Source organism: Myxocyprinus asiaticus, chromosome 2, assembly GCF_019703515.2.
Source record: "Myxocyprinus asiaticus isolate MX2 ecotype Aquarium Trade chromosome 2, UBuf_Myxa_2, whole genome shotgun sequence".
NCBI classification, from domain to species: domain Eukaryota; kingdom Metazoa; phylum Chordata; class Actinopteri; order Cypriniformes; family Catostomidae; genus Myxocyprinus; species Myxocyprinus asiaticus.
In genome coordinates, this window is record NC_059345.1 from 52,907,795 (window position 1) to 52,924,484 (window position 16,690).

Below are 16,690 nucleotides of genomic sequence, written 5' to 3' on the forward strand. Positions count from 1 at the left end.
TGTCTTCTGAAGCGATATGATTGTTTTGGGTGAGAAACAGATCAATATGTATGTCAATTTTTGCTAGATATTCTTCTCCCTGCCCAGAAGGGAGCATATGCATGAAGAAAGTGAGTCACCAAAATCACAAGAAGAAGAATAGTGATAGGAAGTCTGATTCATTTCCGTGAACAGACAGTTCGTTTTAATGAACAGGTTCAAAAACCGATTCAGCAGTTCTTTTACGTCATCATGTAATGATGTCTCTAGCACGTAATTCTAACATTCTGGAGTCATGGTTTTCATGCTCAAACATTTAAATAAAGCTATATGTGAATGCACATTGCTGATTATTACCTTTTATTCAATTAAGTTATAATAATAATACAGTTTATTTTCATCAGTGTTTCATTTTGTGATCATGCATGTCGAATACGACTGATATTGATTACGTCTTGGATAAGTTTCCTACAGTAAAGTTTTGCACCTAAAGCACCCAATACAGACAATGTGTACAAACGCGGATATGTTCTATATGTGTATTACATTTTCTTTTATAAAACTAGTCATAAGAATATTTCCAGTACGTTTTGGTTGCCATTAAAGAAACTTACAGTTCGCCCCATGCTCGTTCATGTCCTCGGTACATGCATGCTTATAGAATCAGCTGCTCACTCGTCAGACTCCTCGGTAATCCTCGGCAAACTTCGACAGTTCGTGGACCGGCTCTTTCAGTTCTTTTTGAGTCAGACATGACCGAAGAGCTGACTTTCAATTCTGCCTGTAGGTTTGATTCCTTCATTTCGAACAGGATCTTAGGTACAATAACCGGTCTAGTAACTTGTAAGAGCCACCTGCCTGTAAGAGTCTAACTAGTCATCTACATTTAGTTAATGAAATTCAGTTTCTTGAAATTGTCCAACACAGTTAGCTACACAATTCATTAAGTCTAATTAAAAAAATACAACTAGAAAACTAATATTTTATTAATAATTTGTATTAGAAACATAATCGAGTAAAAATGCCTACTTAATTCTCGCAACCTTCTTTGCAAATATTTTTACAATTATTCAAAAATAACACATCTGTTTGTTTTATAAAGGTTTTATTCAGATACTTCTCATTCAGTGCTTTTTGAGTCAGACACAACCAAAGTGCTGATTCTGATTCTGCCGTTAGGTTTGATTCCTTAATTTTGGACGGGTTCTGTGGTTCAGTAACTGGTCTAGTAACTCGTAAGAGCCACCTGCCTGTATTAGTAACATCATCGAGTAAAAATGCCTACTTAAGTCTCAAGACCTTCATTTGCAAATATTTGTAAATAATTCAAAAATAACACAGAAACAAACATCTGTAGGTTTCTAAATGTTTTATTCGGCTACTGCCATTACCATCTCAACACATAGCAAGTCCTTGGTAATCCTCTGCAAACTTCGACAGTCAGCGGGACCGGCTCATTTAGTTATTTTTGAGTCTGAGAGTTTGACGTGCTGCGTAGCCAGTTCATTGACTGTGGGTCTTGCGTCATCAACCCAGAAGTAAAGTTCGATTCAGTTCAATGTCATGAACTGGCTCGTTCGGTTACTTGCTGAGAATCAGCTCAAAAGAGCGATTCCTTTAAGAATCGGACAATCACTAAAGAAGAATGTGAAAGTTAAAATGGACATTGACTGAACAGGGAGGAGAATTTTTTGTAAAAATCGACTTAAATATTGATCTGTTTCTCACCCACACCTATCATGTCGCTTCTGATGACATTGACTTAACCACTGCAGTCTTATGGATTAATTTTATGCTGATTTACACAATTTTTGGAGCTTCACAATGTTGGCCCCCATTCACTTGCATTGTATGGACCTACAGAGCTGAGATATTCTTCAAAAAATCTTCATTTGTGTTCTGCTGAAGGAAGAAAGTCTTACACATCCGGGACGGCATAAAGGTGAGTAAATAATGAGAGAATTTTCATTTTTGGGTGAACTATTCCTTTAAATCCATATCTTCAGAAGCGAAATGACAGATGTTAGTGAGAAACAGATCAAAATGTAAAATGTTTTTACTCTGAAACTCCACTTTCAGTTTTACATCTGAAAGCCACATGTGGTGCCTGTTTAGTTTCACTTTCACATCTGAAAGTGAAAGTGGAGATTTAGAGTAAAAAAAGAAAAATACTTACATTTTAAACTTTAAAGTTTCTCACCCACATGTCACATGCTTCTGAAGAGAAGGACCAACAGAGCTGAGATATTCTTCTAAAAATCTTTATTTGTGTTCTGCTGAAGAAAGAAAGTCATACACATCTGGGATGGCATGAGGGTTAGTAAATGATGAGAGAATTTTCGTTTTTGGGTGAATAATCCCTTTAAACCCTGGTAGCCTACCCCTAGCGCTGCCGATGTTCTGCGTTTGACCAGTGTCCAACTAAAGCTTCATCTGGTCATCATTTCAAATATATTTTACTGTCCAGAAAAATCTACTGTTGACACAAATTATACTTATGTTAATAATGTTATTATTAAGCCTTATTTTACCAACCACGGATATACACATGCATTGTTGTCTTCATATGCTGGCTTAACAAGCCTGGACTCAATGATATCCTTTATAATAGTTATACTATAACCATACAAAAGAAAATCTTATTCCTAAACTCCTATCTTTATTTTTCCAGGAAGAAGCAGACAAGATCCAAAGTAGAACTGAACAGTAACAACAAGAAAGATTTTTCCAAGCAACATTATGTTGATGATGATGATAGTGATTACTCCACTGTCCAAGCATCAACGCCCAGTCAGGAATCAACCAATAAAAGCTTTTCAAAACAACCTGCACCCTCTGTCCTTCTCTCCAGCACTGGACCATCACCTGTAGCCCAGCTACAAAGAGATGATAATGACCTATACAGTGTGCCATTGGATGACTTAGCAGACCTAGTTAGACCCACTCTTCCTCCTGAAAGAGAAGTTTCCATTTCACCTTATGCCTGCTTTTATGGGGCCCCTAAGACTAATACTAAAGCAGGCTGGCTGGACAAACTGTCCCCTCAAGGGTAAGAAGGGTATGCTTTGTATTGGGGTTTACACTCTTTTCTCATAAGGATTAGCATAGTACACATTTCACATTCAACATTACTGACTGATATCCATGGTCCCTGTGTCCAGTTTTAATAAAAGTCATGGTTTCAATCCAAAATAATTACATTGGTATGTTGCTGGAACAACTTGATATCACATTTCGAGGCAAATTAACACTTTATCATAGTGGCCCGTAATTGCAAAGTGGCCTTATTTTGCTTGTTACCTTTCACAAATTAATCACAAATTGCTCTATAAATCACCACATGTAGACTCAAGCACTACAACTGTTTTAGAAGTCTATTTTTATTGAAAATGAAAATGTATTGCCCCAATAAGTCCTTTTCGTTTGTGACAAACTGATATTTAAAAATGTGCTTTGTAGATTATTATTATCTCAAAATTCGCTTCATGGATAATTTGTGATGTTGATCATGTTTCAGATAAAGGCATAAAGATACAGATCAGCGTTGTATTTATTTATTTTTTTATAAAAGTTTTTAAGCAGATTTCAAAATGATATGATACATGCCACACTTCTGACATAACAATCTGCCAATTTTCTATTTTTACATATGTGTATGTGTTAACAATTTTACAAATTACAATTATAATTATACAATATACAAATATACAAACAGAACAACCCTCCCACCCCAACCGAAGACACCCCATACGAAGAAAAAAAATATCTGCAGGTAAATTCATATTCAGAGATCTAATGACGTTAGTGTATCGACATAGGCAAGGACAGAAATGCTGAATGTCTGAATTTCAGGTTCCTGAATTGCTTTTTATCCCTGATGTCCAAGTCACTGGTAAAAATGACCTTCCTATTCTATTTTTCTCTCTTCCTCCTTGTGTTTGAGGGTTTCTTTTATCAGATGACACAGACCATAGTGCCAGTTGAGTGTTGGCGTTGGCCAGAAAGAGTCATTTTGTGCAAATAAGTTGGCCCTGACAAACCCTCAGCAATAGTTTTTTTATAAATCAGCAATTTGTTTTTATTTTTATTAATTTAACTAAAAGCTGAAGGGTGCTACTTTTTGGATGTTAAAATACTTTCTGCAATCCCAGCTTAATATGCAGAGACAACTATAATAAACCATTCATATTTCCTTGAAAACTAAGCTTTAAAATGATTAAATGTTTTGAAAAAATGCTTTAAAATCATTGCTCTGATTGTTTGAGCGTCTCGACCGCCCGACACAGCAACACTGACACAACCAAAGGTTGAATTTGGGGCGGGACTATCTGTGTTTTGACCCAGTGGTAGACAAGGGGAGTAATCGGATTAACAATACTTTAGAACACCCTTCACATTACATTAGACTTTTCTCAATATAACACTAGTTTCATGTTGTACTTGTAGGAACTGCATCTTCCAGAGAAGATATGTGAAGCTGGAAAGAGGAAATTTCACTTACTTCAACAGCGATAAGGTGACAAACCCATACTTGCTTATTCTCACACACACCAGGGCTCTGTCCTGTTCTTGTTTCTGTTTGAAAAGGGAGAGCCGAGACACGGCTAGAAGCCTGGCACCAGTTTTCAGCTCAGCATGTACAATCAGTTCAAAGTATCTCAAAGAGTACAAACGGCTGCAAAACCCTCTCTTTTGTGGGATAAAACAAAAAGTGCCTCCATAGTTGTCAACATTCACTCAGTCTTTTTGCAGATATGGGTTATTATCACAGTTTGACAGAAACAGCACTGGATGCGGGAACGAGGTGATATCATCAGTGTGTTACAGAGGGGGTAGAGGACACTAACAGAAATGGAGAAGGGGGCATTGGGTGCACCTGTGTGTACCATGCTCTTGTCTTTCCTTTTGTCCACTTAATACCTAACCAAAAGAGGACCATCAACGGAGCAGCCTGTTCTAGCTTTTACATGCATCGCTCGCTTCTCTCTCTCCCTCCTGCTCTTTTTTTCCCACCCCATCTCCTCTATACATTTAATACTTACTGGAGTAGCAAGTAGCATGGAAAGACTGAATACAAGACCTACGATTGGTTCTTAATACTGTGTGTGTGTTGTCTCCACAAGCATCACTGTTTGTAACCTTTGTGATGGTTGTGGATGAGTCCATGGTTTGTTCTGGGCAGCAAAGCTGCCTGCTGTTCTTGGGAAAAAAAGCCTCCAGGTAAAAAAAGTGTGGGATTACATCTACTTAAGTGTATGTAATGCAGCTTCTTCAGGGCAGTATTAAAGGTGCAATATGTAATATATTTACTGTACTAAAGCATAAAATTATCATAATAGGTTATCAGAGAATTAGGAAACATGCTAAGTTGAAATACTGGCATTTCCGAAAACAATGCTACAGCCAGTAGCCAGTATTCTACTTTGAAATGTCCTTTCCGGGCTGGAATTTCTGTTTGTGTTTTGGCCTGTGTGATCCCACCCACTGCCCATTTTCCAATAGTATTTCGACACCCCGGGTTGCTATATTTGAAACAAGTTAGCGGGAAAACACAGCGTGCTGCAGCCATGGAAGCCAGCAATACATCTAGCTAACATTGACAGAGATATAAAAAATACACATGAGCTGGTTTATAATTTGCAAACAATAAAATAATTGCAAACGTATAATTAGCTGATCAATTTACAGTGTAAGACTCGTCGCTTGCCATTGACAGTTTGCTCTTTCCTGTTGCGTGTCCTCAACCTGGCAACCAAGCATGTGAAGACCTTCGAGTCTGGGGAGGAGGGGGCTGGGGAGACAACTCTCTCCAATATTTTGTATTTGGACTGCAGTAACCATTTTAAACGCTTGATGTCAATGTTACATATTGCTCCTTTAAATAAAACAACAAAAGACAAATTTTATGATTTTGTAGAAATGCTAAACTTCTTGATTCTGCAAGGGGTATGTAAACATTTGAGCACAAATGTACATACAGTCTATTTGGAGCAGATTAATGCATTTCACTTGTTAGTAATTTAACTGCTGAACTCCATGAGTGCAAAAGAGTGTCACACACAGATGTCTCTCTGCAAGACTCTACATACAGTATATAGTCGCTGTATTTGAAGACTAGACTTCAGAGATACACTACATGACCAAAAGTATGTGAAGACTTGAACATTATCCCCATTTGTGCATGTTAAATATTTTATTCCAAAATTATAAGGAAAAATAAGGAGTACTCCCTTTGCTGCTACTTTATAAAAGCTTCCACTCTTCTGTGAAGGCTTTCCACTAAATGTTAAAATGTGGCTGCAGGGATTTGCTCCTGTTCAGATACAAGAGCATCAGTGAAGTCAGGCACTGATTTTGGGCGATGGGGCCTGACTCGCTGTTGGCATTCCAAATCATCACAAAGGTGATTCATTTGGTTCAGGTCTGGTTCATTTTACTGGCTGCATCCCGTGACAGTGCCATGTACTGCATTTAGCAGTCTGAGACTAACTCAGATTCAATATATAGTTCTCTGGGTTGCCAGCCCTAATCCTTGTCCACTGCACTGTACTGTAGTGTATGCTTTTTGATATGCTATAGAAATTTGGGTTGCCAAAATGTCTTAACATGGTAGGTTACATATTTGTCTACTGCCTTTATTAGCCTATTAGTCAGAACTGAAACAAAAGTAGTTTTTCCACCATCAGGCCGAACGGCTCTCGTGGTGAAACTGTACCGTTCCGTGCTGATCCAAGCCAGTTGGCACGGTATGGTTTCTTTTTCCACTGTGGTGCTTGAGTGCAACAAATACGTTAGTAGGTGACAGCGTGAAACAGGTAAACATTGGAGCGAGTGTGCTATGAGGTATGATGATCACATATTCCCGTTTTGAGTCTTGAGCCCTGGTATTTACTCTGCTAAAGCAAAGGAAAGACATGTCCCATGACGCAAAAAGGATAGCAAAGAGAAAAAGGTGAGAGGTTTACCATCATTTGCTGTGGGGTTGTGCATGCCACTGGACTCAAACACACAGAAAGGTAGAAGTTCCCAGACTTGCTAAAAAAGGAAATTTATTAACAAAATATTATTCAAGTAAAAGTAATATAAAGATATATATTATATTAGTTTTAATGAGCTAGCTATCGTAATCTACCTCCCTGATGAAAAAGGTGTGTAAAAAAATAATGTACTATAGCCTACTAGTTAAACCATCATTATAGAATTATGAAGATTCACCAAACATACACTGTTTAAAAAAATAAAATAAAATTTAATTAACCTTACCATAGTGAAATTTGCCAGATACCCACAGTAGGTAGTCAACCAGAATGAGCTTTATTATTGTGGGGATTAACGTGGCTATAAAATGTTAAATTCTCACACGTGAGACTCAAATCATGTGGCAAAATCACCGCCAGGAGGTGCAAAGAACATATTTGTCACCATCGTTTAGGGTAAAGAAAGTGAGTTATTATGATGAACATTGTTAATATTATTATTTTTATTGTATTTTTTACATTTTGATGTGAAGGTGATTTAAGTGGAAATGCTACTGGAACTGTTCCTCACCTTGCTCAGGACCATTTGTCCCAATGGTGGAAAAGCAGTGAAATATATATAAAAATGCTCTGATCGCAGTCTGTAAAAAGCCATAAAGCTATATATCATCTTTTCTGGAGCCAGTTTTGGAAATGATTAGTGAATTTGATGGAAATGATGACCAGCACCACAATTAATCAGGAGCTAATATAGAGCAGGTCACTCACTATTACTCTCTCTCTGAAATTTCAATCTCTCTGTCTTTTGTCTCTCTGTCTCATTATCTTTTTGTCTTTAGCCTTCTGTTTATTAGAATGCTTACAGTTTAATTGTCTGCCGTGATGCTTTCATGTTGTGTGTGCTTGCCAGGGCATTGCTATATGGTTGCAAAGGTGTTCAGAGTGGTTTTTAGTGAATTGCTGTGCAGTTGCTAGAGCATTGTTAGATGGCTGGTAAGGTGTTCTGAGTGTTTTTAGCGTGTTTCTGTCTGGTTGCTAAGATGTTCTGTGTTGTTACTAGGTGGCTGCTGAAGTCCCAAGTCTGGTCCTTAGATATGGCTCAGATGCCTCCTTGATCATAAGTCTGTCATCAGCCATCTGCAAATGGCAAGTCCAGTCATTTAGAAAAGCAATAGCTCACTTCTGCAAGCACCACTAATAAAGAAACTAAGGAAAGTTTCAAAGGAAGTCTTGCAACTGATTGTCATCAAAGGACAGTCTCTATCCTCAGTCTCTTATCTCTGATTGAAATGGATAATCTTAATCACTGTTCACTTCTTGACATCACATAATGATGTCATCAATCAGAGAGCAGGTTCTTAAGCGTGGGAGAGAGGCGTGCACAACACTCCCACTGGTTCTATGCGGGACCCTCGAGGACTGGGTGGCATGGTCTCTCTCCAAACTTACCTGATGTTTCATCAACCTTGCGACCAGGTCTGCAACATCAGGGGATCCAAGTTACACTTTCTCAGAGTTTGAGTGTGTGTGAAAAAGGGGTTTAATATGTCACTTCTCAGTAGGCAGGGTCTATGGAGTTGTTTGGGTTGGGATCTGTTATCTCGTATCTGAAGTACAACTGAAACCCCTATAACCAGAAAATCCCTAAAAGCTCCAAAGTCCTATGGGAGCTCCAGTGTGAAGCTTTCTCACCACCCACTCTGGTTTAGATGGTACGTAATTATCCAACTTAGGGCAAAAGCGAGCTTTCAAGGACCCACATCTTGTATGGCAGTTGATGTTTTATTTCCCTACATTTAGCTCTGTTGTCTCTGATTAGGATGAGATTAAGCAAAAATGCAATTTGGTATTGATGTTACTCAACATAACACATTTAAAGGGATAGCTCAGCCAAAAAATGTCTTCCTTCCGTGGAACACCAAAATAAGATGTTAGGCAGAATGACAGCCTCAGTCACCTTTCACTTTCATTGCATCTTTTTTCCATACAATAAAAAGTGAATGGTAATTGCGATGGTCAGTCCTTATAATAGCTACTGGTTCCACAAAAACATCTCCTTTTGTGTTCCACATGAGAAAGAAGATGATATGGGTTCAGAACAACATGAGGGCGAGTAAATGATAATTTTTAATTTTGGGTGAACTATCCCTTTAAGTCAGCATACACATTCACATTTAGCTCTTCTTGAGGGTTTGTGCATTAACTCCCGTTGGCCATGTGGTGTCCCCATGGCTCCATTGTAGAACTCACTCAGCACTGGTAATGAGTTAAGACAAAGGCTAATGGCACTACAGCACTCTCTCTGGGTCTCTCGGAGTGAATGTGGTCTTTATCAGTCTGTCCCTTCAGCTCTATTACTCTCTCGCACATTCTGATGTATTTGTTTGTGAACATCAAAGTGCATATATAGGGCAGTCTGCTAGGAGCGTTGTAGCATAACATGGCAGAGCTGCAGATGTGCACAAACCGTACAAATACATTCAGGCAGGTATTCTGCTATAAACTTCAGGGATACAGAACAATTGTGTGTCCACGCTTGTGTGTTTGCATAAGCACTCACACAAAGTACCTAAACCATTTCTAAACTCCTAATGGATGCACCCCTGTTTGCACATCAACTCTTTAAGCCCCCTTCATCATTCCGACCCTGAAAATTGTAATTACGATGAATAATTAACGGCAGCTTAGAAAGCACCTCGTTATTGCCACTTAGCTTCCTATAAACATGCACAACTCTTCACTTTCGTCGCTCGTTCCCCTCTCTTCCGCCGGCGTCCAGATTTAGACAGAGGAAGTCTCATTAAAACGCCGGCGAGTTCACGGCCGTATATTGCAGCTGCTGTGGCAAGGATGTAAAATTGGAGAGAGCGAGACAGGAGTGAAATCCCAGGGAGAGGTGATGGCTGCCCCCTACCATAATTAGGGTTAGCTGCAGCAGCCATTGTTAAAATGGCATGCTGCCTTAATTTGAAAAGATGGCACTTTCTTTGACCCCTCTTTCTCTCTTTTCCTCACTCGCAATCTTCCTTTCCCTCTCGCTGAGCTTTTCTTCTGTGATCCCTTAGTTTTTCACTCATTTTTCTCTCTATCAAGTAATCCTCAAGCTATCATATCCCTCTCTCTTTCTCATTCTCTCTTCTTTTGCACTTTCGCATCCGCTCCATCTATCTTTGGCTTTATCTCTTCCATTTGGGCTTGTGAGGGGTCCCTCACTAAATCTTCTCTTCTATTTCTGGATGGACGAGTTCTAGAAATGTGCTAGGACATCATAACAATTAACAGGAAAGTGAAATGGACAAATGAATCATTTCTGTTTTCTTTCTCTCTGTCTCTCTTCCATTTCCTCTTTTTCTCCCTCCTCTCTCCTCATTTTCAGTTCTCCACACTACTTGCCCTTTTCTATCCATCACAGTCTACTGTTTCTGAGCCGATGGAGTGGTGTGTATGAGTGCTGTAGAATAAAGGAGGCCTCACAGAGCTCTGCTACTGCTTTGAAGGCTTATGTTGGTTTGAAGCACACACAGAGACCAAACACTCCTTTCTCTAAACAACTAGCTCCGTTTCCCTCATTGCGTCACACAAAACATCAGACTATAAATACTGGAGTGCCAAAGCTGTTAGCTGGGGACCGTTATTAGGACTCAGACCTGCTTGAGTGTGTGAGTGTGTGTGTGTTTGTCTCAATCCCTGCTTTCTTTTTTGTAGTAAGCAGATGCATTAGGGTTGGATTGGGGTGTCTGTTGTAAACAATGTATGAGAGTGATGTTGCAATATGTTGCAAAAAGTTTGGATTCACCTACTTGCTCTTTACTATTACATACTGTAGACATTTTTGAATAACAGGAAAGTTGTCAAAAATATGACATGACACCAATGGATGTATGGGAATAAAATAGTGACCAAAATATGTTACATAAATTAAGCCATAAATCTTAGTAGCCAGCCTTTGTCTAAATTGCCAGCTCTGCACACACTTGACATTCTTTTAAAGTAATAGTTCACCAAAAATTGAAAATTCTTTCATAATTTCTTTCTTCTACAGAACACATACAAAGATCTTTAGTAGAATATTTCAGCTTTGTAGGTCCATACAATGCAAGTAAATGGTGACCAGAATTGTGAAGCTCCAGAAAGCACAGAAAGGCAGCATAAAAATAATCTATAAGACTCCAGTGGTTTAATCTTTAGTCTTTTGAAGCGATCTAATAGGTTTTGGGTTAGAACAGACCAAAATGTAAATCCTTTTTCACTATGAATCTTGACATCAGCAGTCTCCTTGGCGATCATGGTCTTAAGCTCGATTACACTTTCGGGCGCCATCTAGCGCTCTGTGCATAGGTCAAGCTCTAGGAAGGGTAATCGAGCCTAAAATTATGATTGTGCATAGAGACTGCAATGGCAAGATATACAGTGAAAAAGTTCTCACCCAAGATCGATTAGATTGCTTCAGAAGACATTGATTAAACCACTGGAGTTGTGTGGATTACTCTTATGCTGCCTTTATGTGCTTTCTGGAGCTCCAAAGTTCTGGTCACCATTCAAAACTGAGATTCTTCTAAAAATCTTTGTTTTCAGCAGAAGAAAGAAAGTCATGCTCATCTGGGATGGCATGAGGGTGAGTAAATGATGAGAGAACTGTAATTTTTTGGTGAACTATTCCTTTATCCAACTTCATGTAGAATCCACCAAGTGTGCTTTTCTAGTAATCTTGAAGGAGTCCCCATATGCTGGGCACTTGATGGCTGTTTTTCCTCAATATCCGGTCCAGCTCATCTCTTTAAGAAAATAATTATTTAAATTTTTTGAAGAAATTCGTAAATGGACAAAATTTATATTTGTCAAGATCAAAAGGTTTTTTAAGATCATGAGAAACATATATTCATTCAAGTGTGTCCAAACCTTTGACCTGACAGTCTGTTGATGAATGTGCTGGGTACAATGAAAAGTTTTTCTTTCTCTCTCATTATCTGCAGGAGATGTACTCAAAGGGCCTTATTCCTGTTTCAGCAATTAAACAAGTTCGAGCTCTGGGTGAGAATAAGTTTGAGGTGGTCACTTCTGTAAGAACCTTTGTGTTTCGGGCAGAGAAAGAAGGTGAGTCTTGAGTTTCGATCCACCTCTATTAATATCTTTAAAACCAATTCACTCCCTCTCTCATCTTTTCACTCTTATGCATATCTCCTTAATATCTCTGCAATAAGATATCACAAAGGAAAAGTGTGGATTGTACTCTGACTAGATCATCCACAGCACACTGAATCAGAGAGAGAGAGAGAGAGAGAGAGAGAGAGAGAAGAGAGAGAGAGAGAGAGAAGACAGTCAGACTCGGAGAGATCACAATATTTTGACAATGAGCTTAAACAATCAAGATGCCGATCATGATAGTGTCAGATTTAAAATCTACATTAAACACCATGTGGTGCATATTGTTGTCACAACATTGCATGTGCATTTTATGGTATAGTTTTCTTTCTTATATTCATAATTAAGCTGCAGTCATGTTGTGACGAGGAGGAGGGCGAGGCCGGGCCGTGACTACGCACGCCCGGCCCCCAAACGGGCTAATCAGCCGAGGAGAGGGATAAATCCAGCCAGATGCGGCAATCTGTGTTTTGTGTCTTTTTGTTTGTTTACTTGAAATATTACTTTGAAGGTTCGTCCAGTTCCCGCCTCCTCCTTTCCCATTATACCCCTGTTACACATGTCTTATTTAAAACAGTCCTTAAAAAAAAATAAAAAATAAAATAAAAAATAGAACTTCTGTCATCATTTACTCGTTACTTTCAGTTACTCTCATGTTTTTCAGACTTGAAGTGATAGATCACTCAAAAATGAAAATGAGGGCAAAATTTTAGCCATTGTTAGTATGGAACAAAAATTGCACTTAAAGTGAATGGTGACTATGGTGACTAAGGCAAACATTCTGCCTAACATCTCCTGTTCTGTTCCCCAGAAAAAGGTCATGTTTGGAACGACATGAGGGTGAGGACGGGATGAAATAGTTTTCATTTTTGGGTGAACTATCCCTTTAGGGCTCTTTGGCTCTATCCCACATTATGGGTTTAAGGTGTTACAAGTGGTATTTAAAGCATAGTCTTCTACTTAAAGGAATAGTTCATCCAAAAATGAAAATTCTCTCATAATCTACTCACTTTCATGCCATCCCAGATATGTTTGACTTTCTCTCTTCTGCAGAACACAACGAAGATTTTTAGAAGAATATCTCAGCTTTGTAGGTCCATACAATTTAAGTGAATGGTTGCCAGACCTTTTGAAGTTCCATAAATCACATTAAGGCAGCAAAAAAGTAATCCTTATGACTCCAGTGGTTAAATCCATATCTCCAGAAGCGATATGATAGGTGTGGGTGAGAAACAGATCAATATTTAAGTCCTTTTTTACTATAAATCTCCACATTCACTTTCAGAATGTGAAAGAATGTAAAAGTGATAGTGGAGATTGATAGTTAAAAAACAATCCCCCTTTTGCTTTAGTTCAGCAAACATAGTCCAGCTCCAAACTCCCAGCATTGGTTGAGCCAATGTTTTTATGTCCAGTCCAGTCTGGCTAGTGGTGCCCAAGTTATAGACCATTAAGTCTCCAAATACTTCTTGGAGCCACTGTATATGTGTAAACTAAAGTATGCAGCATACATTATTTTGCATTATTCATACATAGAGAGACTTGACTGTCTCAAGGCCATGATGACTGGCAAGATTATTTAGCTCTTGCTGACTCCTTGCAGTAAAAGTGACAGTGAAAGGGTGAGAGGTTTGTCATGAGCCAATCAATTACCCCATTATTGACATGGCCCATGCTTTCCTTGATGTAATTACTGTAGTAAATCTAAGGCTAATAGCACTCTTGTGTGCCATATTGTCCCAGAATATCAGCAAATAATGGCATCCTCCGGACCTCCCCACCCAGCTCTTGTAGGATGACCCCTGACCCATGACAAGTGAATTAATCAGAGGGAAGTCCGTTTAGGCTGTGTTTAACTGGACTTTTCACCATCAGAAGAATTCACAGAGAAAGAACGAAAGCTGGTCAGATCTGCTCATGCATCTTTAAACAGCTTTACAGCAGTCTGAGAGAGTCATCAATCTAACGGCAAACACAAGAGAGCAGGAGAGAGAGAGAGAGAGAGAGAGAGAGAGAGAGAGAGAGAGAGAGAGAGAGAGAGAGAATGAGTGAGTGAATGAAAGAACTGGAAGTGGGTGGTGAGGTGGGATGAGCAAAACAGATAAGAATGAGAATTAGTGTTCAAGGGATCGAGCAGTCTTCAGCTCTGGAGATCTACAGGTGAACCCTGAGAGAGAGAGAGAGAGAGAGAGAGGAGAGAGAGAGAATTATATTTTGTGAATAGCAATATTCTTGTGGAGAAGAGGAAAGAATACTTTTTGTAGACACCAATTTTCAAGATTCGTGACTGTGAGCACCATAAACATCCGTAAACACATGCCACAATGGGACTGCATTGTTGACTTCACCACTGTTTGTTGAAGGCTTGGTCACATTCAGGCACACACAGGAGAATAAATGTAATTGAAGGCATCATTAAATGGACAACATCAGATTTAAAGCTGATGTGTTTCATATTTTCAATAATAAAATTATTTCTCGTATCCCAGTTTAAAGCTGAAGTATGTAATTTCTGCGTCACTAGCACCACCGAACGGAATTGCAGAAATAAATGTTTTCAAACAAGCTTTCTGAATATGCCCCTGAATATGCAAATATTTTAACATCAGAAAATGTACACACATTACCTTTAACAAACTAAACACGGTAAATGAGTAAAATGTGATTATATATCAATCTAACACAAACTAAAGTTGTGCCTGAAAGATCATTTGTGAACTACAACCAGAATTTGAATCTTGTCCAAAAAGACAATGTACACAGAAAACCTCACCTTTTATAAAATTAGATCTCTCTCTCTCCTTCTCTCTCTCTCTCTCTGTCTCTGTCTTACCTTCTCTCACTGGATGTGGCAGGTGCTGTAGACCTGCAGAGGATATGAGTATCCAGCTGTTAATGTTTTTTGGCTACTATGTGTGCGAGTGAATTTGTTCAAGCCCCTGTAGTCCTATTTAAACACAGCACAAGAGAACCCTCTCAGACTTCCTTCCCCCATCACACACACACACACAGGCAGGCACAGAGCAATGAGGCACTTGGGCTTTTGCATACTTGCTTTGTTTGCAGATTTGGAAGTTTATAAAGTATAACAATAATATTAGACTCTTTTTTTCCTTCCCTTTTATTCCCATGGCACCGTGTTTCTCCACACACACATACCTGCACATACACTAACATACATCAAAAAGGATACAGCGTACCTCCACTGGCACTCACACTTTTTCTTACCTCCCTCCATCTTTTGTCTTTCCTCTAAGGAGAACGTCAGGATTGGCTAGAGGTTCTGCAGTTTGCAGTGAGCTCCCAGTCCTCAATTTCCCATCATCCTCGCAAAAATAACACAATCAAGAGCAGCTACGTTGAGCTGCGTGGCCTCAAAGGAAGAGTGTACCTCAGCCTCATGGGAACCATCTTCAGGCTCTGCAAAACAGACCAGGTTGCTTTTTAATGTACCTCAATCTTTCTGTCTGTCTGTTTATCTGTATCAATTTATTGTTTTTTATTATATTTTAGTAAAGTAATAGTTCACCCCAAAATGAAAATTCTCTCATCAGTTACTCAACCTAATGCTGTCTCAAACTCATATGACTTTCTTTCTTCTGTGGAACACACACAAAGATACAGTATATTGAAGAATGTATTTTTTTTTGGCCGTACAATGTAAATCAGTGGGATGCACAACTTTCAAGCTCCATAGAGGAGTTAATGAGTGGTTTAATCCATGTCTTCTGAAGCGGTACTATCACTTTGGGTGAGAAACAGACCAAAATTACCACTACGGTCACCAAAAGGTTGATGGTTAACACTAGAAAATTAAAATTCACATCTCATTGATGTACAGTAATAGCTGGATTGAGTACCCAGTGTGAACCAAATGCAGCTTTTCCCTCTTGAAGCCTGCACTGTGATCTAGTTGGGCCGGACGTCAAGATTTATAGTGAATAAGGACATAAATTTTGATCTGTTTCTCACCCAAAACTGATCGTAATGCTTCTGAAGACATGGATTAAACCACTGGAGTCGTATGGATTACTTTTATGCTTCCTTTATATCCTTTTTGAACCCCATTGGCATTGTATCTACAAAAACACATCATATACTCCTCAAAATATCTTTATTTGTGTTCCACAGAAGAAAGAAAGTAATACAAGTTTGGGATGGTATTAGGATAAGAAAATTATGTGAGAATGTTCATTTTTGGCTATTATCCCTTTAACCCTAAAATGCATGGATGTTTCCCCAAACATAATTACATACACTGATCTTTAGAGACCTGGCATGTTTCTGTATCGCAAATGGAGCTACAAAATGCATAGACAGGTTAACATTTTTAAAACATTTTCAAGACAATTAGAAAAGAATCCAAATGACAGTTGCCAAATCATAGTGTACATATGTTACACATGCTATAGTTTACTTCCACATTGCTTCTTCGTCAAACAGCAATGTCAAATGTAAATCAAGCCAATCATTGAAATATCAGTGCCACATTGAGTAATAAATAGCATGTATTATATTTATGTGTACTCGCATATGGAATACTGATAATTCACCATTGTCACACAGAAAATCAATGTGATATAGTAGTCATT

At 38.7% G+C, this 16,690-nt stretch overlaps 1 protein-coding gene across 2 annotated transcripts in view; it reads left to right on the forward strand.

Moving 5' to 3' along the window:
- Positions 1-16,690, forward strand: part of LOC127452073 (arf-GAP with Rho-GAP domain, ANK repeat and PH domain-containing protein 2-like) — a 154,445-nt gene that overhangs the window by 26,921 nt on the left and 110,834 nt on the right. For both annotated transcript variants that reach the window (XM_051717252.1, XM_051717257.1), the window contains exons 6-9: positions 2,651-3,028; positions 4,426-4,495; positions 11,930-12,050; positions 15,356-15,534. In XM_051717252.1, coding sequence (XP_051573212.1) covers positions 2,651-3,028; positions 4,426-4,495; positions 11,930-12,050; positions 15,356-15,534 — 748 coding nt within the window. The remainder of the gene's footprint in view (positions 1-2,650; positions 3,029-4,425; positions 4,496-11,929; positions 12,051-15,355; positions 15,535-16,690) is intronic.